Source organism: Haliotis rubra, unplaced genomic scaffold, assembly GCF_003918875.1.
Source record: "Haliotis rubra isolate DU_JTF1 unplaced genomic scaffold, ASM391887v1 Scf1044, whole genome shotgun sequence".
Classification (NCBI taxonomy): Eukaryota; Metazoa; Mollusca; class Gastropoda; order Lepetellida; family Haliotidae; genus Haliotis; species Haliotis rubra.
Genome location: NW_025764942.1, coordinates 146,463 through 171,971, shown reverse-complemented (window position 1 = coordinate 171,971; position 25,509 = coordinate 146,463). Strand labels below are relative to the sequence as shown.

General features: G+C 39.0%; 2 protein-coding genes across 9 annotated transcripts in view; one reads left to right on the top strand and one right to left on the bottom strand.

The window, feature by feature from the left end:
- LOC124275071 overlaps window positions 1–23,272 on the bottom strand; it is a 31,682-nt gene extending 8,410 nt beyond the window's left edge. For 2 of the 8 annotated variants that reach the window (XR_006898204.1, XM_046710593.1), the window contains exons 1-4: window positions 20,351–23,272; window positions 20,137–20,205; window positions 13,757–13,852; window positions 3,682–3,815 (exon numbers count right to left, since the gene is read on the bottom strand). Coding sequence is in view for 6 of the 8 variants with exons in the window: in XM_046710593.1 (XP_046566549.1) it covers window positions 3,717–3,815; window positions 13,757–13,852; window positions 20,137–20,205; window positions 20,351–20,356 (270 nt within the window). In the remaining 2 variants the exon portion in view is untranslated. Of the gene's footprint in view, window positions 1–3,681; window positions 3,816–13,756; window positions 13,853–17,422; window positions 17,762–19,454; window positions 19,551–20,136; window positions 20,206–20,350 lie in introns of those variants that run through there. The other 6 variants (XR_006898203.1, XM_046710588.1, XM_046710564.1 and 3 more) reach the window with 5 other exon arrangements.
- LOC124275114 overlaps window positions 1–25,509 on the top strand; it is a 169,086-nt gene that overhangs the window by 129,055 nt on the left and 14,522 nt on the right. The gene's annotated exons all lie outside the window — the stretch shown is intronic.

Here is a 25,509-nt window from a genome sequence, read left to right as displayed (position 1 = left end):
TTGATCTATTCTGAAATACATTTCACCTGAAATTGGCTTAAAAGTCTTCATGATGCATCAGTTAATTCAAGACGTAAAACATGGAATACACACATATATTTATTTGCATGTCGTTCCCAATTACTGGATAAACATTTTAAAAGCCTTTAATGGAAAACATAATATTGAAAGTAATCTGAATTGATCTATCGATCAAGTTGTGGCACATATGTGTTCCCCCTCCAGCTAAAGTTTGTTATGCAATTGAACAAACGGGTTCTTAATGCAGTAACGGATACGGTTTGTTTAAATATCAAGGAATAATTTGAATTTACAGGAAAGCAGCCATCAGGAAAGTGTTGTCAGCGTCATGTCGTACACTGAGTGACATTCGAAAATATTTGCATGAAAATAATAAATCTGTTGAATCTGTCGTAGGATGATTAAGTGAGTGGCCGAGTTAAGGGTATTGTCTGTCCCATTTACAGGCAACACTGCTTGTACCACTGAAAGCCGGCACACGACATAAACTTTACTTTGTCACTGAAACCTTTCATCCCCGACGCACCGTCAGCTCATTTTCAGACATAGCACTTACAAAGTCCTATTGATTCCCGACTTGGTCTTTAGCTTCCACATTGATAATATCATTTATGTCAGTCTACCCTGGTCTCGTTTGATAAGTAGTCTGTTAGACTCTGATAAATTGTAGACATCATATGTGGCTGTGTCAACCTGATGTTGGAAGAAAGTTATGAATGAAGCATTCCATTACAGAAGCCAATGTAAGGCAAACCAACGAAATGCAGAATTGTACAGAATGTAAACCCTCTCGCATCATATAAGACTGATGGGTATGTTATAAATACGATCCCAATGGAGAGCCGTAAAGGAGAAAAGTCTCAGTCCTCTTTCCTTGTTACAAACAGCAAATACAGAGGGGGCGGGAATTTCGTTTTACACCGTTTCAAAAACATCAATAATTTTTTCAGGTAGAAACAGGTTTCGGCTTAAAAGTTTCCCAACACAAACATCAGCGCTGGAATATTTATTCCACATAAAGTAAAGCCATAACCGTCAGTACAACTATTAAAGGGGAGAACATCATCATTAAAAAACGTTCAACAATACAGAACAACACAGAGTGACACCACTGCTTATACCTCTCAGTGATTAAAAACCTGTCATTAGATGTTACATCAGGGATCTAATGCATAAGAAGTGAGACACCCATAAATATATACTAGGCACATAAAGAAACTGTGCATACAAAAATTTAAAATCTAAATTTATCAAACCTGTGTAGACACATAAGGATTCAAACTCAGAGATTAGTGACATGTATCCAACATGCATGCACGTGCCACGTTCCGTGCCGTCAGTGGGTTCGTCCTTGAGACGTGCACTACGTTGTTGCACGTGCCTTCCGGGAAAAAGAAACAGAGCAAATGAATGCCACCCAATACTGTCACTTTGGAAAGCTCAACCCCTGCCCTTGCAATCGTACAAAAAATTAAACGGCTATTGAAACGCATAGCATGCCAAGGCTCACGTCTGCACAACGTCATGAGGCCATTGGGATGGTCCGTGGGGGAATGTCTCAATGACAAGTGGCTGCACATTTCCACTGCCACCGGAACACCATTTCTGCACTGGTGAGACGCTACCAGAACACAAATGACGTCATCGATTGGCTACGTTCTGAACGTCCACGTGTAACAACGCCAAGACAGGACATATGGATAAGGGTGACCCATCTTCGCCACAGGTTTCAGACTGCAGTGATGACTGCCCGAACCATTCCAAGACTTCGCCGTATCCACCCCAACACAGTTCGACTACGTTTGCGTCATCACGGGATCAGACCACGACGTCCCGCCATACGACATATCCTGACACAGCGTCATCGACAAGCTCGCCGAATGTGGTGCCGAAATCATGCCCTCAGACCCTTGTTTTGGTGGAGAAATGTTGTTTTTACAGATGAGTCCAGGTTTAACATGTCCCATAGTGATGGACGTCAACGTGCCTATAGACGCGTGGGAGAACGTTATGCACAGGCCTGTGCCTTGGAGAGGAATCGCTTTGGTGGTGGTTCCGTGATGATTTGGGGTGGAATAACAGCACGCCAAAGAACTCCTTTGGTGATTGTTCAGGGCAACTTAACTGGTGTGGGCTACAGGGATCAGATTCTTCGACCTGTGGCAATTCCTTTTCTGCAATGTCATGGCCCTGGGTTAATATTCCAACAGGACAATGCCCGCCCTCATACGGCAAGGGTTGCAATGGATTTCTTGCAACACCACAACGTTGACTTACTGCCTTGGCCTCCAAATTCACCGGATCTCTCCCCGATAGAGCATGTTTGGGACGAGATGGATCTACGTCTACGCCGTTTTCCTCATCCGCCAGATACCGTCCTTGACCTTGCAACCGAACTTGAGAGAATCTGGCGTGACATCCAACAAGCCTTCCTTGCACGTTTGATAGGCTCTATGCGTCGTCGATGCACTGCTGTTCTCAATGCCGATGGTGGACATACCCGTTATTGAGCTTGTGACATGGTCGTTTGACCCCTGTCCCGCTTGTGGACTCGTGACGTCATTGTGATTGACTTTTCAATTGATTTCTCCCGACCTGTTATGGTCTCATGATCCCTCCATTAAAGTTTATACGTACCTTTGACATTGTTATCGTACTTATCAACTGGGATAGTATTTTGACAATGCACAGTTTTTTTATGTGGCTAGTATAATACATCCAATGAAAGCATCTATAGTAAACACATATAGCTAGATCTGTCGTCTGTCTAGATTTGAAAAGGTCATTTTAAGACGATGTCACGTTGGCCCTTTAAGATATGCACATGGATATTTGTTGCAATATAAGTTGTATGCTCCTCTCGAGGGTAATACAGTCTGATGTATGCCTCCCTGTAGCAGTGTCACCCAAGACTGTCAATTGTGTTTAAGTTGAGTATGCAAACGATTTAAGGTATAAATAGTTAAAATAAAGCAGTGAAAGTTGGTAAAATAAATGTGTATATGGTGAACTCCAAAACAGCTAATCGAACGGTTTTCGAACTCCGTGCACTGCATGCGTCATATTATGACGTCATACAATTGTTAGCTATACAGCTTCTCGGCGGAGAGTTTGGGCGGTTACCGCGGAAGCGGGTAATATTTTTTCTCCAGTTGTCATCCTCCCGGGAGGGGTGACACGGAAACTTGTTAACGCGTCATTCACCAATGAAATTAAAGTATTTTACATGAAGGTAAGATAAGGTTCTGTATCCCTTATAATGAAAGAACCACAGCATGCATGAAGGATCCTTTTAAAATCAGTACACATTTACTTACTGAGGTTTAAAAAGATATTGAATTAATTGATAATTTTTGCTAAGTATATATATCGAAAAAGTAAGTAAAATGTATTAATTTAGATGACTGAATACATAATTGAGATTCTTAGTGGCTATAACAAAAGAATGTCTTTCCTAAGAAGGTACGTAAGTCCCGTTACATTCAAAGTATTTATAATTCCACGTGGTTATAATCGTAGTACTCCTTTTATTTTTAACTGTTAATTTTCCACCTGGACGGGTTGTATGGTCTACACATGTATTATCAATGTATAACTTGCTTTATTCACAACTAGTCTAAAAACAGCTAATGTGACAAGAAATAACTATATCACTGAATAACGAAAGGTTCAAAGTCAAGTATGAGTCGGTCCAACTATATTGCCGTGGCGTTTCCACCCAGTCGACATCCACCACTTGATTCCGGTTTAAACTGGATCACAATGAAGACGTAGGTGAGGAGGGTACCGATGATCTGTACAAACAAAGGGGCAAAAGTTATGAGTTAACCGAACCAACGACCCTGCATACTGATCATGTTCAATATGGTTTGTTGATAGTGAATTCTAACTGGTTCTTCACGAAGCAACGTAATTGTAGGACAGATACGTACATAAGAGGAGTTTTGTATGGATATTATGTCATATATTTAGTCGAGAATAGAACTGTGTTATTTTACAACCTGGCAAATACCATTGTGGTTGAGGAATATGTATATGTATTCAACATACCGTTGAGATAGTGTCCTTCGTGATGGTCATAAGGCCAGCACTGATTCCGATCTGACGTTGAGACAACTTGTTGGTGAACAGAGTGACCTAGTTACAGATCGTAAGATAAATCTTCAGTTGACAACAGATGTGTACATATTTAATCACTTTGATGGGTAGCTTCTTCGATAGGATAAAAGCAACGGATACAAACGGTTTCATGTAGAGATAGAGATCCAAACTTGAAATATATCTACTACTTTCAATTTTAACACACAATAAAATGAATTGTAAAACGAGGAAACCAACCCAGTATGGTTCCCCCAATTTAAACTGTTAGTGAACATATGTCCAAGCTAAAACACTTAAGAGAGGGGGAGGTTTAAAGTATCATGGGGGGTATCGAGGGTCGAAAATAGCGCTTACATATCTCAATAAATAGATAGTAATATATGTTATTATTTACAGGCAAATAAACTTACACGTTCCAAAATAAGCCATTTATTAATACATAATGTAATATATGTTCTATCATACCTTTTTGATCAAATATGATTACCAGCTCCCTAATTAAATTATAACGTAATTGCTGAAAATTGTTTTGGTATGATTTAGTAGAATTTCCTAACATTTGTGTATTAACAATTATTAGTTGTCAGGAATGTATTGTTATTTAATGTAAGTAGTGGAGTAGGCTATAATATCTTTTATGCATTTTGGAGTCAAATGAATTCTCGAATCTTCAAGAAGAGCTACTCCAGCATCGTATGGTATTTTCATCAGGATATGCAAATAGGCAAACGCATATTATATCTGGGCCAATGGTTATTTGAAGTTCATATGGATTTGGATCAGATATCATTAGAAATGTGTCCAATTGTGTCTTTGCTGTTTAGCTGATAGGCCAAATCCAAATCCAAGTAAAACACACTGCACAAAGTCACGAGTCAGTCAGTATGGATCAGGCATCAGTAGAAATGTTCCCAATTGTGTCTATCAATATTTTATTCTGAAAATAAATCCACTCTTTGCACGAAAGTTCATATATTAGAAAAAAACACACCTTATGGCAATATTCTAAAGCAATCAGTAAATGACATCAGAGCAGATTACAGCGAAGTGAGAAAGTGTGTCGCAGACATATTTAGCGTGGAAGCCTAGTGTATGGAAGTCTTGCTAGGTGAGTGTGGTATATTTTCTACATTCTTTTTGACATAATTGCAATAAATATTGCTTTATTCAGAAATTCGGGTTATAGGAATTATGCTGAACAAACATGCACATATAATTAAAAGAACATATCCAATTAACTCATGAAGAGATGAAGTGTTATATTTGTTTTCTTACCAGTCCAATTACTCTATCTGGCATATTTCTCCCAGCCAATTCATGCAGAACATTCAGAGGTTGATGTGCCTGTATACAAAAATTGCAGTTACTTACTTCAAAATAAATGATGAAAAGTAAGTTTATAATAATATAATAAGGGAACATCACTTCATGGCACTGTTCCTTTATTTATTCTCAGATTTCCTCCCACAACCCAAATGTTTGCGAACATCTGGCATTATGACTACTTGAAAGTGATTCGTGGACGCACATTCACGAACTGCTTTCGGCAGTGATTTGTTGATTTTAGATAAATATTTTGCATTTATTACCATAAAGCAATAGATGAAATTTTGTGAAATATTGTGGAATCGTGACAAAAGTGCGGAGTAGTGTGAAGTTTATTGAATCAGAAATGTCCAATCATAGAACCCTTCTTTGTAATTATATGGACATTAAGTGCATTCGTTAATTAGAAAGTGTCATTTTCAGTATTATGTATGTCATTGTTCACCTTTCACAACAGTATTCTGATCCTTTCCGCTTCATGGAGTCTGACACCAGTATAGGTGAGAGCGATGACATCCATAATGGACGAGCACACAGCAAATAAGGTGACTGCCAGGTTCATAAAAGACTTGTCATCGTTGATGATGATGTACAGGCAGAAACACAAAGCGAGGAAGGAGCTGACGTAAGCAGCAGCCACGTGTCTGGACATGAGGGAACACACGTGTTCCACCAGGTCTGTTAAGGATGTATGATAACTTCGAATGTCCTCAATATCCTCTTCTTTGACGGACCCTTCAGAAGCCCTTGTCAGTCTCAGCGTGCAATTATCATACTCATAAGTAAGAAGGAGGGAGATAGACAAGAACAGAAGCAATAACGAATGGTTTAGCAGAGTGATAAAGCCACCCGATATCGAAGACAAGACGAGTGAAGGCCAAAAGAAGTGAGTGGATGTATCACTCATCACGGGTGTAAGTAATTCAGTACCGACACAAACCCAAAGCCGTGAAGAACGTAATGCATAAACATGATATCAATGCAAGGGAGTATAGAATACATGCTGCTTAAAGTGACCGACGAGACATATATGTAAGGCTTCTCTGTTATTTTAAACAACATGTGCTCCCATATCTACAAAGAAGAAGCGTTTACGAGTACGGACGGTTTAGTAGAGAGGAATGTCTGAGGAACACTTCATTACCTTAAATAGATTAGACTGGGACCCTCATGATTGCTAAGAAATGGAGAGTTCCGAGGATATGATTCTACTTGAAATAAAAACCACTGAAAATAGCCATAAAGTGAAGATATTGATAGACACAAAAGACCAATAATATTGCCTTATAAATGCCACATTCAAGAAGATATTAATACATATGTGAAAAAAACACAGAGTGGTTTATACGTCCATAGCCATACAGTAGATGAACAGTAAAGTCTTGCAACACCTCATTACCAAAACGCCACGAGGTGTTCACTTGAAGAGTAGACGATGAGACAGGAATGTAAAATGTCCTCTTGTTGAGAAGAACTGCTATTAACAAAAATGCTTTCAATGAAAACAGTTATCAAGGATCAAGAGTTTTTTTCTCTATCGCTCAGATGAAGAATCTAAATGCAGCAAGGCTACAACTTTCATCAAAACTATTGATAACCCAAGTCAATGCTACTACCATTGCGTCTCTAAACTGTCGTGACAGTTGAAGGTTTTGTTATGTCGACCATGCCAGCAGTAACGCCGCCCTGCAATATTTGTCCTCGTTTCGTCGCCCCATTGACAGATGAAAAAGGTTGAAAGAATTGAAAAGGAAAAGTAACTATTATTTTCATACATAAATTTAGTTACATACTGATAAATCTATAACGATTGTTGTGCTCAGTTTTACAAAAGGCATCGTATGTGAATTAATCAGATGTTTTCACTCTTACAACAGAGGTATATGTAAGTTATTGTCGGTCACAATTATGACACCTTCAGAAATTTCAAACAAACCTTGTTGGCGGGCGATCCGGATTCGATTCCTGGAAATCTCACCGTTACGTTGATCGTTAGACAAAATAATTCGTTCTAATTTACCGTTCATCCAGATGCACAAGTTGGTAACTATCCAGCGCTGTCAAAGCCCCACAGTTTGTCAATGTTGTCTTGATATATTTTGCAAATTAGCATTTACCAGCACACATTTCAATTTTGATATTTCCAATTTTTGAAGGGCTGTGAATCGAAGATTCGGTTGGGAAAACGTCGAGTATTCCAACAATTGCTAACTAACGGAAATGTTCTGATCCTGGGAAGCAAGATACGTACGTCAATAACTGTGACGTAAATATGGTTGGAGCCATCATGACTATTGATGAGCTAAACTATGCCACATCCAGGTGGGTCTGAGGTGAAAAGAGCATACTGATTACCCCTCTGATGCCCTGCACGCATGAGTTAAAAGCCGCCAGATGTATGGATGGAATAGGAAAACGATACAAGTTTCTGCACGACGATTGTTTCGTACCAATAAAACATCATGAAAACACCTACGCGAGCACACTTCTTCAAAGAAAGCAAGCAGAAAAATGGAAGAAATAATGTGTAACAACTTGTTAACACTGTGTATCTGTTTACCACATTGGTCTTAAATTCTCATTTAGAGGGGCCCAAGATCTAAGACGGGGACCAACGTCACAGTTCAGGCTTGGAGTGAATTCACATGGACGCTACTTGTGTTATACGGATGATATTTCAAAAGCAAGGCGGGTTGAAAAACGTGAAGGTCGAATCCAAATCTGTTCTAGAAAACAGAACAAGTCCAGAGTGATGTGTCGTAAATCTCTGAGAAATATCTTCAGCATTGCCCCAACAATACAACTGTTCCTTCATTTTATTTGCGCCCTTTGAAAGATCCTCGGGGGAAATACGTGTCTTTTGTGAAACTAAATATCGAGAAACATAAGTTGTCAGAAACTGTGTAAAGATTCAGGACTGCAGGAATTGGGAAGAAAACTCTTTGTAAGGGCGCGAGCAACATGGTCTTGCTGACGCTGGAATAAACGAAAAGCTGAAAACGGAAGTTACCGGTCATCGTTCCTAAGATGTTCTCAATAACAAAATAATGAGTATTGGCCAAAGGAAAAAGCGAGTTTAATTCTCCTTGGAAACTCAGTCATTGTACCTGATGCAACTACGGCCGCATCAACAGAAGAACATATTTTGGTGACATTTAACGTTAACATTGGAACCTGTAAACAATGAACATTCGTATACAGTCATATGATATGTAAACGCTTGTATTGTACGTTCACCGTTGAAGTAGTAAGTCTTCTTGTCATTATGTCGAGAAAACATATTGCGGGAATGGACTGACTTTTAGTGTGTTTTGTGCCACAAAGTTTATATTCACAAAATGTAAAGCTTCATGAAGTGAAATCATTATCATGACGTTATATTACTATGCATCATTCTTAATAAGAGCAGCTTTATTGTGTAGCTTTACACACTTTAATGATTTGCAAGCGCGACTGTACTTTACCGTCTCGTCTATTCTCTTCTGGGTGATGTTTCTGTTAGGCAGCAGTAATGAGTGAATGTTTGTTGTTTACGAGCAGGTATTGGTTTGTTGGAAACGTTAACAATGTTTGAAATGTCAACTTGTTATTGTTGTTTCTTGACGATTTCCAAATTGAAATAATAAATAAACCCGGAAATCTATTTGCAAGCGAATCTAGCGTTCATCAAGAAATAACGAAACATTATTATACAATTAACAATGTAATTAACAAGGTGTATGTATTCTTACACATTGCCTCAAAGTGGATACAGTGACAGAATAGAGAGTCAGTATAAACTTCAATGGCAGTATAAAATACAGAAGAAACTCTACAAGGCCTAAAGTCAGGGATGATCATATTTACCAGGGTGGATATCCAGTCTGATTTGATCATCACACAAAATAGCTTGTCTTGATATAATGCGAGATGATACAGACATGCGCTTGCTTACTTATATGGCCTTCCAAAATATGGCACGCTATGCTGTGTTACTCTGCGATGTTCAAACTGAAATTAGCTTGAGTCAATTACAAACGATATATTTGGGCCGGAAACAAGTTACTGTATTAACGCATTTCTTAAACGCGTTTTGATCCATGCAGCTGTCGGAAACTGGAGAACAGCTATGACAAGCAGCAAACAGTCACGTTTGTGCAGTTTGGAAGTTGTCTTAAAAGGTATTCCTGTAATGTTTCTGACCAGTCAAATGACTCTATCTGGCATATTTCTCCCAGACAAGTCATGCAGGGTTTTCAGTGAGCGATATGCCTCCAAACAAACATTGTAATTTCCTATAAAATTGATCATAAGAACGGTTTATCATAAAACATTTTAACAGATAAAAATCAGATTTTACGATACAAAATCTGTAAGGGTGAGATTGGTGATCTCAAGAGTTCTGTTGTACGCTCGTCGCGAATACATCCTCAGTAGCGATATATCATTTGGAACACTGCATTCTGTGGACATGGAACAATACTCTCCCCAGTCGTGAACCCATGCGAATTATAATCCCTGCATTCCTCTGCATTGAAACATTGCATACTCTGATAAAAGTTCTTTTCGGGGGGATTTATGTGAATGGATAACTCAAGAATGCTTTTCCTCTAAAAACAACAAACACCTTATAACACTTACCGCTTCGTTTAGTCTGACACCAGTATAGGTGAGAGTGATGAGATGTAGAATGGAAAAGTACACAGCAAATGCGGCGACGCCTATGTCCAAAAAAGAATTGTCACCGTTGATGAGGCTGTATAGGCAGAAACATACCACGAGGAAGGAGCTGACGTAGCCAGCAGCCACGTATCTCGACAAGAGGGAACACACATGTTCCACCAGGTCTGTTAAGGATGCATGGTACCCTCGAATGTCCTCAATATCCTCTTCTTTGACGGATCTTTCAGAAACCCTTGTCAGTCTCATTGTGCAATTATCATACTCATAAGTAAGAAGAAGGGGAGATGGACAAGAACAGAAGCAACATGGAATGGTTTAGCAGTGTCATATAGCCATTAACTATCGACGTCAAAACGAGTGACGGCCAAAAGAAATACCTGGACGTATCTTCCATCATGTTCATGATTATGCCATTGGCGACACAGATAAATGCCGCGAGAAGCCCGATGCATACACGTGCCCTCTTCACTCTCTGCTTCAGTGTCCTTGCCAAACACAACTGTCAAAGTTCAACCGCACTTCTTGAAGCCGTTCACAGACTATGCGAACCTTGCTGTGGATATTGGTAATACGACCCCAATACGTCACACATAACAAAGATGAAATGTTACTAGCTAAGACAAGACTGACGTCCATGAACGATTCAGCTTTCGTATAGTATGGTATGATGCTGATAAAATACAGAATGTAAAATATGCAAACCAAACTTGAATATATCCGGGAAGCTACCAAATAGACGTTACACCAGTTGGCAGACTTCGGCTGCTGATAGTCCCATGATAACCCGGACAATGCTATCAGTTTCTGGATACTTGTCAGTGTGTCCTGTACATCATCTGTTTCACTGGATGTACCTATGATATTTCTGAAAATCTTCAACATCTTCAACAGCTTATGAAATAAATAATCGTTGTTTTTGCTTTGTAGGCTAAACCTTCAGTTCGGTCTGTTCTCCGCTAAGTCTCACCAGTATTTGAAGGAGTAGTTTTAATGAAGATGAATTGATATTTTTGTTGAGAGTGATTGCTTACCTTGGCTGTGAAAAACCGATTAATCAATCAGTCAAGTTACCTGGCATAATTATTTGTTGTCAAACATTTCCTTACTTCTTCTAATTAAGCCTAAAATCCTTTAGCTGTGTTTGCTTCAATATCCGGTAATATCATCCTCATTGAAAGTGTTCTGACAGTAGGACAACAAACATGAAGATCAATTCTTAAAATAGCAGGGAAGATATGAAAACAACAAAATGGTAAGAGATACTGCTACTAGTTATAGTTGTGTGATAATAATGAACGTGTTGGAAAGTTGCACTGTATCACAGAATACGTTATGACCGTAAACGATCTTCAAGGACGATAGGGGTAAGATAGGAAATTTCAAAGGTAATATTAACTAACGTTAGCATTGTGTTTTGCCGCTTCGATCTTCTAAACATTCATTATTCCAGTGGCGATCAGACCTGTTTCACGTGCAGCCTCCGATCACGTTTAGCCGACATGGTCCCCTATGATTGACTGATTGGCCGTGGTATTATTGAATGGATGGTGTACGGTTCAGACACAATATCCATATCACGCGGTTGAAAATGTGTATGTCTACTTGATACTTGGTACGAGAAAAAAAAAATCCCCTCACACATACTTGTAGGTTTCAATTACAGGATAGTTTAATTATTCAATTAATTGCTATCGTTCGTCGACTTGCTCTTGGGATGAAGTTCGTTAGTGTAAACAAGTGGATACCATTTAACTTTTCAAGTCTATTGGGAGTAAGCACTATACAGGTAGGGTGTTTCAGAAACATGAGAGTCGGTGCACAACACTAGGCAGTGTTTACTGAGAGGCACAAGCTCGGCTAGGTGCACGGCGTCGGTGGTGTTGGATAACGTGATTTCGTTCTGTCGAAATAAAGTCATATAGTAATGATAGGTGTATATCGCACCATTGAAGTTTACGATGTGGACGCCAGTGCTCTGTTTCAATTATTGACAACTACCACTCACACAGAGTGTCTATAAGCTTTACTCTGACTATGCTCACATTCACAACATGGTGTTCAGCCAAATATAGTTTCACATTTGACCAGAATGTTGTCATTTTGGTGTGTCACAGGCACACAATATATATCATGAAGTATACACTACATCACGGGTACACAGTATATCGCATGAAGTATACAGTACATCACGGGTACACAGTATGTCGCATGAAGTATACAGTGCATCACATGTACACAGTATATCCCATGAAGTATACAGTGCATCACAGGAACACAGTATATCCCATGGAGTATACAGTATATCACAGGTACACAGTATATCGCAAGTAGTATACAGTACATCACAGATACATAGTATATCGCATGAAATATACAGTACATCACAGGTACACAGTATATCACATGAAGTATACAGTACATCACCGGTACACAGTATGTCACATGAACTATGCAGTACATCACATGTACACAGTATATCCCATGGAGTATACAGTATATCACAGGTGCACAGTATATCGCAAGTAGTATACAGTACATCACATGTACACAGTATATCCCATGAAGTATACAGTGCATCACAGGAACACAGTATATCCCATGGAGTATACAGTATATCACAGGTGCACAGTATATCGCATGAAGTATACAGTACATCACAGGTACACAGTATGTCGCATGAAGTTTTCAATATATCACAGGTAAACAGTATATCGCATGAAGTATACAGTATATCACAGGTACACAGTATATCGCACGAAGTTTTCAGTATATCAAAGGTAAACAGTATATCGCATGAAGCATACAGTACATCACAGGTACACAGTATATCGCATGAAGTATACACTACATCACAGTTACACAGTATATTGCATGAAGTATACAGTATATCACAGGTACAAAGTATATCGCATGAAATATACAGTATATCACAGGTACACAGTATATCGCATAAAGCATACAGTACATCACATATATAAGTGTAATACATTGTGCATGTGGATAGTGAGAGGCAGTGGCAGGCTATATTTAGACTGGTGATATACTTAGATACTTAGCTCTGGAAGGAACTACAGGGTGTTTTTTCTTGCTTGGCTATCTTCTCACTTTACATCTCAAGAACACCAGTACTTGTGAGGAAATCGTTCTTATCTAAGGTATTCATCCGAGGCCTAGTTTTGGAAATTTGACAGTTGTTTCAGTGAGGTGAATATTACCAACATCATCTTTATTTCAATCATCACAAAATTTGTATTATTCTGCCTTTGAATATATACTCCCACTCTATTTGATACTGCCACTGTTACACCGTGAAAGTAATTTGTAACTTAGTTAATTTTAGAATACAATGGTTAATAATATCTCATCTTATTGTTGATTGTTCGGTTAAACCGGATTCTGTCACAAACCGATTCCGGTAAACTATTGCATTAGTTTCAGTTTGTGAATCAACTCATAAAAAACAACTACAAACCAAATTCGATCCTGTATATTGCTTCTTAGAAAAAGCAGGGTTTATTGGAGACCTGTTCTTAACCTGATCTTGAGGTACAATGGCTATTGTGGAGAATAGAATTCTATTTCATCTTTCAATCTGGAAAATTCCTTTGTGGTACAATTTAGGTCGAACTATATGGATTTAGCATACCGTTATGATAGTGTCCTTCGTGATGGTCATTAGTCCCAAAGCACTGATTCCGATCTGACGTTGAGACAACTTGTTGGCGAACAGTGTGACCTGCAGCTGGGTGTACATAACGTAAGAAAAACATGATAGAGACAAAACACAACGTAAACATAACACGTTAAATGCCCAAATCTTCACTTTATATGTGAATGAATGTCAATTTCAACCACGACAAGAGATTCTAGTTGACCAGAATTACACAGGATGCAAAGTGTGAGTTAATTAGAAATACAACTGACAGTGTGTGTTGCCGAAGCACGTGCATGTATAGGGAAGGTATAGCGAATGTGGAAGCTGGCTTTACTTAGTAGGCATCAGTGACTATAGTAATCGTCCTATTCAGCCAATTGGGGTACATGAATTACAATGAACATACACGAAAAGTTATCATAAGTACGTAATATCCATAACTTATAAATAACATAAATCATGTCTTATATACCAAAATCAATGCTCGTTGCGCAGTTTCTAGCAAAACGGTTCCCACAGTTAAATATAGTTTCTAGATACTGAAGTGTCTCTGAATTTGATATGATGTTTTCTTACCAGTCCAATAACTCTATCAGGCATATCTTTCCCAGTCATGTCCAGGAGAACATTCAGAGGTCGGTGTGCCTGTAAACAAACATTGTAGCAATAAACACCAGTTATATAAAACCGTTGGTTTTCCAAGGTAGCTCATAGGTTGAACGTTCTTCCATTCCAACGTACACCCCCTGCATTGTAACAATTAGAAGGTTGATACAAGTGGAAACACAGCAATATTCAACCCTATTAGTAGCTGCATAAGTCGTATTTGATCCATTCAGCTTTTATTGGGTTCGTCATTTAAATATGAATAGATAATTTAACTATTGAAAAGGGAACATTGTTAACCTGAATTGTACATTAAAGTACAATCATAATCAATCATCCGCATCATTTCTGTAATGTTTGGCAAAAATGAAATTTAACACTTACCGCTTCATGTAGTCTGACTCCAATATAGGTGAGGGCGATGAGATACAAAGTAGAGATATACAGAGTAGCTGCAGCAGTACTGATGTTCGCAATGGATTTCTCGTCGTTGATGCTGCTGTACAGGCCGAAACATACAACGAGGAAGGAGCTGACGTAGCCAGCAGCGACGTGTCTGGACATGAGGGAACACACATGTTCCACCAGGTCTGTTAAGGATGCATGGTACCCTCGAATATCCTCAATCTCCTCTTCTTTGACCGACCCTTCAGAAGCCCTTGTTAGTCTCAGTGTGTAATTATCTAGTCTCAGTGTGTAATTATCATACTCATAAGTAAGAAGGAGGGAGATGGACAAGAACAGAAGCAATAACGAATGGTGCAGCAGACAGGTACAGCCAGCAATTACCGTCGATAATACAAGTGAAGGCCAATACCAGTCACTGGATGCGTCACTCACAAAGCTAGCCATTAAGCCAGAGGCACCACAGTAACATGTCGCGCGGACCAGAAGACATACACAGGCCCTCTTCACTCTCTGTCTCATTTCAGTGGCTGAAGCACATGAACTGTTAAACTTCAACCGTATTTCGCGAAGACGTTCGTGGAATATACGAACCTTGCTGTGGATGTTGGTACTCAGAACCCAGTAGGTTAGACATAACAAAATTCCGATCGTATTTGTTAAGGAAAGACTTTTCTTTGTGAACGATTCAGCTTTTGAAAAGTGTGGTATCCTCTGGATAAAATACAGAATAATGAAAATGAAAACTAAACTTGAATATATTCTTGAAACAACCGCCCAGACGTTGCACCATTTGGCTGACTTCGGCTGCTGATAGTCCCATGATAAGCCGGACAATGCGATCAGTTTCTGGATACTTGTCAGTGTGTCCTGTACATCATCTGTTTCACTGGATGAACCAACGGTATCTGGGGAAACCTTAAACATCTTGCACAGACTGGACACTGGATACAGTTTTCAGTATTTGGAGTAATACTGTCGATACACCACTCAACACTGAATGTACACTTCTTCCACAAACGGTATAAAATGGAAATAGGTGGGACGAGCCAATATGTTATCAACATGACGGAGCACCACACAAAACAAACCCTTTAATGGACATGTGATAAAATGCATGATCTGAAGTGATTAATCAATAAGGCAGAATTCTCGGTAGTTAAGTCATGTCGATTTCTAACATGAAAGTATATATTAAGTGCTGTTTAACCTGACGCTCTGGAACACCAGAGAGAGAGAGAGGGAGGAGAGAGAGAGAGAGAGAGAGAGAGAGAGAGAGAGAGAGAGAGAGAGAGAGAGTGAGAGAGAGAGTGAGAGAGAGAGAGTAATGGCATTAATGGGTACAGCAAAGACTGGTTGGCTCGGTGTAAGTATAATGTGTCTGAGTGGGGTATTCATGCTTTACTGCGGTATGGTATCTCAGTGACTTAGCACTTTAAAACCAGCTTACGTCTGTAAGCACCCATACATACACACTCATGCACATCGTCATATGAGCGAAAAATTCTTAATGGTGACGTTAAACCCCAGTTCACCTCACCTCACATCTTTAATGGTCAACGTTTGGCATACGCTAAGTATCATATGAAACTTGTTTAACAGTCCCAAGAGATGAGTTTCTTGAAATGCCTCTTTATTGCCCTTAACGGTATTGGTAAAACAGCTTTTACTGAGAACTATGATCTTTTAATGGCCAGTTTGGCATTTTCGTTGACATTAGTTTAGTTTAAAAGTCAACATGGAATTTTCTGATAGATAGAGATTGAAACACTGGCTATTTCACGCTCAAGCGGTTTAAGTTAATGAATAAGTTCCTTCTGATAATTGTATAATTCCAAAGTACCTTTATTCGGATATATATAAACGTTCTTGCTTTTCAAATCCCAGCTAAAAACACATCTCTTCCGACTCATTATTATGATCATATATAATGCCTGTTTATTGGTTTTGATATGAGCTGTTCCCATTCCAGTGGCTTCATCTTTCTTCAAAAGATAAACGTGCCATTTAGTTCGTGTGCTTAAAAGTGGGAAGTATGTTTGTCTGTCAGTACAGTAAATCTTCAATCCCTGCATCATCCAAATTATAAACAAAACCCTTTTCATGTGTATAAACATATTTGATACTAGCTGTTGACTGTGAGATTTTGAGCATCTGTTTGTTATTGTCCGTCAAATAGTGATGATACCAGGTGTTCGCGAAGGCGTGATTTAATTTCAGAATCCTACAACTTCTTATGAAATTCCGGGCTTCTTATACTACGGTTAATGAATTCTTTCAGTCCTTTATATAACATGAACCATTCAAATGTACTTCAATAAGTCAGTTACAGAAGCGTGTATTCGCAAAAAGATTCCACATGCTGGCGTTTGCAGTAAATGCTCTAAGCAGATGCACCTTCTCAAGCATTTGACCGTCAGCTCACCTGTGATAACATTTGACGAGAAGCAAGGTAACACAGCATCAACGCAACTGCTAACAGCATTTTCACAGTCCCTAATCTCTACGACAGCTGCTGGTTTTACTCCTTCATTAAGCTGACGGATCTCGACATAAAAGGCTATAAACGACAGACGTAGCAGGACAAAGTTGACATGGAGACGATGTCAAAACATTACAGGGTAAAGCTAAATAGTGATTACACGTTGAGTTCAAATCAAATACAGGTATACTGCATAGATGTGAGAAAGCCAAGTTACACATTGTCCGTGATCGATTCAAATAGTTTTCTCTATCTAAATCAATCAATCTCAAAAGGTTTGGAAACGTCCCCTCGCAACAATATTCTATGTTTCCATAGCAACAAAGTCAACACATTACAACCTTAAACAAAATGACCATGAATACAAAAAGAATGAACTTCAAATCAAATACGAGTTGGTCAAGTTATGCTGTCGTAGCGTTTCCATTGTGTTGAATTCCAGCCGTTGAGTCCGGCTTAAACTGTACCACAATGAAAACGTAGGTGAGGAGGGTGCCGATGATCTGTGTAAACAAAGACGGAAAGTTATTGATTTATTGTTAGTTTATAGCCTCAATGAACATAGCAAATTTCTTTAAAGCTGATTGTACATTATCGACTCAATCCATGACAATTCAGTGATTGACATCATGAGCCGTGATCTCGCAATTGGGACACTACTGTTATGTACCAATGCTATTTGTTGTGTGATAATTTTCCAAGCGTAATATATTGTACTCGTGGATAGTCGGTGGAGTGGAATATTTAGACTTGTGCTATAATTAGACAGAGCTCTAGAAGGTACTGCAACAATGTGAACCTTTCCTCTTTATTTTGACCCAGGTATTAGAGAAGCTTCTGGAAAGTTTGTCTTTGGCACATAATGGTTGCAAATGCAGGCCTATTATCTGACATTTCATCTGAAGTTACAATAAGTCTAATAATGTTTAGGAAATCATTCTTAACCCGAATATCATTTACGTCTAATTTTGGAGAGTTGTCCATTGTTGCAGTTAGGTTGATATTACCATCACTGTCTTTGTATTCTACTGCCTTTGAATTTGCACTGACTCTGTAATACCTTGACAGTGATTGTGATTTGAACGGCATTTGTTTCATCTACACGTAAGAATATGTATACACCAATTAAGCCTGACGCGGCGATATGGTATGTTACTTCTTATTATAAGCACGAGTTGCTGAAGACCAGTTCTTACCCGGATCTTCTTGGTTAATAAATAATGGCTTGACAACTGGGTTGCATGGAGCTAGATTGGTTAGAGACAAAAATTCTGTTTAAGAAATACAGTTCGACCTATCCCATGTAGAAGTGTAATAAAGTACACTTTTGCCAGGAACTATTATAGTTAAAGTACGGTGACGCTTGCGTCCGAGTGCTTCCACGTTATAATAGTTCAGCGCAAAAGTGTACAGTGCTTTATTACACCATACATGGGGTAGGCGAACTGTATTTCTTTTCTATGATGCCAAATTTAATACTTACCACCGATTGATCTAAAGCAGAAAACAAACAGAAAAACTACAATGTCGGTGACCTAAATTAACAATCCTCGTTGAGGGCAAACTGACGTGCTATTCTATTAACGTTGACCCTACGTTAACACGCACGTTATCAAGAAACCAAGACTTAGTGTTGAACAGTTTGAAGACGGTTTATATTCAGGTTAATTATCTTCTATATATTATTTTTAATAAATCTGAGATTATCGTAAACCATGTGGAACAATATGAACGTCGTATTTCTACTACCAACGTAAGTTTAGAACAGTAAATGCAGATGAAGCTGACTAGTTACCCGACGTTCCACGGATACATTGTTGGACTGTGGACACAGGCTTAGTTAGCTAAAATGGCCGTGTCCCTATTTAATTGTGAATCGAGCTGAGATATTAATGTTCCGTCGAAAAAGTTAAACGTAATGTTTCCACCGGTGATGTTAGCCGAGAGACGTAACTGCAAACCAACAAACCAGGCGCTACGGAGTAGTTTACTATAGGAGACTGTACGAGGCAATGATATCTGACATGCAACGTGACGTCGGTTATCAAGGCTACGTTTGATAACCATGGGCTTTATCGCCCGATAAAGTCCTGTCGGCAATTTTTATCATTTAGCGTAGCATCTTAAAATCTATCTTAAAGTCTGGAATAATCCACTGTGATCCCATGTAGGTTGATCTAGATGCATTGACCCTACCGTTAGGATAGTGTCCTTCGTGATGGTCATGAGGCCTAAAGCGCTGATTCCGATCTGACGTTGAGACAACTTGTTGGCGAACAGTGTGACCTGCATCTGGGTGTACAGATCGAAAGAAAAACATGATATAGACAAAGTACAACGTATGCATGACATGTTAAATAACAACGTTAAACATGTGTCTTCAGATAGATGAGTATGAATGACTGAGCTGGATGTTCGGAAAGACTTCCGTCACGCTGGTTAGTTATTATATACTGCATACATAACCGTATTGCACTGCAGTTTTGGATGCCTGAAACTTCAGTTTATATGTGAATGAATGTCAGTTTAAACGAGAAGGGATTCTAGCTGGCCTGAAATATACAGTTTACAAAGTGTGAGTTAATTAGAAATACAACTGACAGAGTGTGTTGCCGAAGTATGTATAGCGAATGTGGCCACCAGCTGTACTTCGTAATCATGACGTACATATACCATAGTGATCGTTTTTATTCAGCCAGTTGGAACACAGGAAATATAATGAGGACACACCGAAATGTATCATAAGTACATATAACAATAACATAAATAATATTATATATACTTAATCAATGCTCGTTCCGCAGTTTCTAATAAAACACTTAAATGTATTTTAGGATACAGATGAAGAGTCTCTGAATTTGTTATAATATTTTCTTACCAGTCCAATAACTCTATCAGGCATATTTTCCCCAGTCATGTCCAGGAGAAGATTCAGAGGTCGGTGTGCCTGTAAACAAACATTGTAGTAATAACCACCCGTGATATTAGACCGTTGCTTTCCGAAGGTAGTTCATAGGTTGAACGTTTTTCTCTTCCAAACTACACAGCCTGCAGTTTAACACACGTCTAAGGCTGATACAAACAATATTCACCCCCATTAGTAGCTACATAGGAAATCGTATGATTTCATTCAGTTGCACAGTGTCTATAACGAAAACAAAAAGCTGTTATTGGTGTCGTCATTTAAATATGAATAGATAATTCAACTACTGAATTGGGAACATTGTTAACCTAAATTGTACATTAAAGTACAATCATACTCAATCATACGAATAATTTCTGCTTAGATCTGAAAACATGATTTTATTTGGGCAAAAATGAAATTTAACACTTACCGCTTCGTGTAGTCTGACACCAATATATGTGAGGGCGATGAGATGCAATATAGATATATACAGAGCAGCTGCAACTATACCAATGTTGGCAATGGATTTCTCGTTGTTGATGCCGCTGTACAGGCAGAAACACACAATGAGGAAGGAGCTGACGTACCCAGCAGCGACGTGTCTGGACATGAGGGTACACACATGTTCAACTAGATCTGTTAAAGATGCATGATACCCTCGAATGTCCTCAATATCTTCTTCTTCGACAGATCCTTTATTAGCCCTTGACAGTCTCAATGTGCAATTATCATACTCATAAGTAAGGAGAAGTGAGATGGACAAAAACAGAAGCAATAACGAATTGTTTAGCAGACAGGTACAGCCACCAACTATCGACGATAATACAAGCAAAGGCCAATACCAGTCACTCGATGTGTCACCCATCGTGCCCTGGGCTACGCCACTGGAAACACAGGCACATGCTGCGAAGACCAGCATACATACACACGCCATCTTCATTCTCTGACTCAACCTAGTTGCTGGAACACAACTGTTAAACTTCATCCTTGTTTCACGGAGACGTTCGTGGAATGTACGAACCTTGCTGTGGATGTTGGTACTGAGAGCCCAATAGGTTAGAAATAAAAAAAGTGCGATGCTATTTGATATGGTGAGACTTGTTTCCGAGAATGATCCTGCTTTCGTATAGTATGGTATCATCTGGATAAAATTCAGAGAAAGAAGTATGAAAACCAAACTTGAATATATCCTGGAAGCTACTACCGAGACGTTGCACCATTTGGCTGACTTTGACTGCTGATAGTCCCATGATAAGCCGGACAATGCTATCAGTTTCTGGATACTTGTCAGTGTGTCCTGTACATCATCTGTTTGACTGGATGAACCAACGTTGTCTGGGGAAACCTTAAACATCTTTCACAGACTGGATACTAAATGTTCGTTGTGTCTCTTTGTAAGTTATACCATCTGATGGTTCCGTTTACAGTGTTTGAAGTAACTGTCTCCATGTGTTACTCCAGTCACCACAGAACGCCGAATGCACATTAGGTCCACAAAACGTTGAAATGGATATTGGGAGTATATCAGTCCCCATAATCAAACATCACGACAAACGGAACCAATTGTCCGAAGTTGCAATCAGCCGTTAATGGATAGTTGACAATTAGACTGATTGATCAATCAACATCTGAGGCATTATACCTAATGGGAATTATTGTGGGTTATTTCTATTGAATGCGACATTATAAATTACTTTACATCTGAACGCAGTCTAAATAAGTGCCGAATACTTCTTTTCCATTAGCAGCATGATTATGCTCCTTTCAACCATATGGAAACACCATTTGGCGCATATGGTCTCGGTTTCAGCAAAACAATCAAATTATAGACCGTCAGTGCCCGACCACGAGTCATGACACTACATCAAGTTTCAACAACGCACGTGTGAAACAGGTTCCAGCCAGCAACCCTTACAGCCGGTACCGCATCTGGCAACAGATGTAGCTGCACGAATAGACATCTATGCATCTACGGCATCTGTGAAAGACGCTCAGTCCCACGAGCAATTTTTACGACGGAACATTAACGTTCACGTCTCAGATGCAGAAGGGAATACTGGTGATGGGAAGCACGTCCGTAGAGAAGTGTCATGTTTTCTCCTTTACTGAACTGACGGCATGACACATGTCCTATGGATGAATCAGAATGAATCAGATTCTGACAGTATCATTCATACCTTGACAGCAATCAACATTTGCTATCATTTCTGTTTCAATGCATTATAAATCCAACGTTTTGCCTTCCTTGCCAATTTCTATGCTTTTCAAGCGAATGACCATTACTTATCAGTTCTGATTAATGGCATTTGAAAAAAATCAACATGATCGCTGATACTACCTTGTATTCCTTTTTGCTTCATGTTAAATGGCGAGGCACCATCTGATAATGTGATGTATCTGATTTTGAGATGACCCCTTTTGTCCGTCACTGATAGTGACTCCATGCACATTTGCATGTCCAAGTGGCTGTTCCGATTAGTCGCCTTACGCCCTTGACAGTTAAGATGTTATACTGTCTTGACATAATGACAGCTTATGTAGACAACTTGTTTATTATCAAATCATAATTCATGAAATTCAAAATTCATAATGGTAGACTAAAACAGGTGACACGTTAACAATAGTTGATATTTAAATATAATGTCTGTCGACAAAGGACAGTAAAACGACTTGAATATCACAATTTGAAATATTTAAACTAATATTAAAATTATACACAAATTTGGGACAACACAATATAAAAACGGGTTATAGATCGCCAACAACTAAGGGTAGATCACCATACTAGGAACCATGGGGGGGGGCTATTGTTGTCAAATTTAGCCAAAGATTAAAAGAACACATATTCTGCAATTAAAATACTTATTATGAAAAAATACTTTCAACGAAATTGGACTTACATACATATATATGATTGAAAGTAATATGGATTGATCTATCGATCAATGTCTGGCTCATTATTACCCTGGAGACTTTACGAGTGAACAAATGGCTTCCTATGCGGTAGCTGATAGTGTTTGTTGAAATACCAACGAAGAATTGAAATGTGCAGGAAACCACGCCATGGGAAATGATCTGTAAGCATCATGTTGAACACTTAGTGACATATAACACATCACAACAGAAAACCGCACTTGCGTCATTGAAAGCCAACCCATGACATACACCGAACGTTGTCTTTGAACTTTTGCATTCACCACCAGATCATTCCAGTTTTTATAGGGACTAATTCAGAACAGCCATCGTCCAAATATTTAAAAAGTCCAAAACTATGTACTCAAGACATGTGAGACTTTATTGTTATATATATATATATGACGCTAAGCTGTATTTTTAATCACTACTGTACATCCTTATCACTACCGCATTGTAAATTGACTTGTCAGCCCATTAATTATTGTATAAGACATTTATAACCTTCATTGGTAATCCCCCTTGGCCGTGTCTGCCATCACATCAGCTGGTCAAGGAAGTGCTATTATTTTTCTGTCTGTCCATTGATGAGTTGTCGCCTGTCCATTGTTGTCAAAAACTGTATATATACTTAGTATGCTCACTTCTAGACAGTGGAGGAGTACGAGTTCGGTATTTGGACTGTCTGTTGGGACGACCACGAGCAGGATAATGCCGCTCGTAAGAAACGCCCTGGGGTTGAGCAGGTACACCGCTCGCCTCGCTCATGTCTTGTGTATTTGTTTGTCATGTACTAAAGAAGTTTGAACTCAACTATGCCTTCAACTTCATCAACGCACACTTCATCTTAATTATGAGCCAATTCCCCAATTGACGCGTATACACGCGTTGACAATCTTGATGTTAGAATCCGGCTGGAGTAACGTTTTAGCTTACTCACGGTCCTGAAACCTCGCTATGTGCCTACCATTAACATGATGTATCAAGGATGATTCCCCAAGTTCTACGTCTACTTGAAGAGATTACAAGCGTCTTGATCAACATGGATCCTCAACGCTGCCATCTTGAATGGAGCATCATACAACAACCACCTGATGGACAACCTACAAGTTAAGGATGAAACACCCAGATACCACACTCCAAGCAAGTACTTGTGTCTCTCCCTCAGAGATCTGATCACAGCCATCAATATGGAGATCCTGTATTCATACAGAAAATACCTCAAGGACATCTTCAAGACGGACATTGTGTACAACAGAACTCATCAGGACCTACTTATCTGTGTGTTCTTAAATGGACTCAGTTCAGGATATACAATGTGTTACTGTTGATAAGTGCAACCAGGTATGTTAGATCACAGGCCAGTACATTATTACCTTCTTATGTCTATACCATAATGTATTAATTGCATGTGAACAATGTGTTCCAAATTACTTCTGTAATATGAAGTCAGAATAGGGATATTCTTGGGCCCAGCCACCCATAAACACACGTGTATTTTAGTGTGTCAGTATTAAGAAAACATTAACAGCGAAGTAATATTCAGCATTTTAGAGTTTTGAAGTCAGAGTAGGATTATTTTTTTTCCTCATTGGGCGTAGCACCAACAATATATGGGCAAGCTCTGTCAACGACACAGGAATAGCACCCATTGTAGGATTATTATTTTTTACTGGGCATAGCACCCACACTATATGGGCAAGCTCCGTCACAGACACGGGAAGAGCACCCATCTTACTTAAAAGGGCAACAGTACCCACAAGTACCGTCTGAGTCGCGCGGTAAAGTTAGACTCCTGGTTTCAAATTTCTTCATGTGAAATATTTGCTGAGATGTTTAATGTGTACTTTTTTTGACGCCAATTATTGTCATTATTGGGTCCTGACCCTCACCTCCCGATTTCAAAGATATTTACCAAAGTAGTAAATACCTGGATGTGAAGTGTACATTACAAAGATTATTTGATTATTCTTCTAATAAGTCAGACTGGCAAGATGATCACAGTTATACCGTAATTGCATAGATATATTTGTTGCACGAGATTTCAATGACTTTAAGAATGGTTCCTTTGTGATTATTTACCGGTCTGAACTGTTTGTATTTATATAGCTTCACTCCTATCAGTTTATTTAAGCTTGGGGTCCAAGCTTTACGGAGCAGAGGGAAGTTGTTATAGGGACTAATGCAGGACAGCCATCGTCCAAATATTTAAAAAGTCCAAAACTATGTACTCAAGACATGTGAGACTTTATTGTTATATATATATGACGCTAAGCTGTATTTTTAATCACTACTGTACATCCTTATCACTACCGCATTGTAAATTGACTTGTCAGCCCATTAATTATTGTATAAGACATTTATAACCTTCATTGGTAATCCCCCCTTGGCCGTGTCTGCCATCACATCAACTGGTCAAGGAAGTGCTATTAT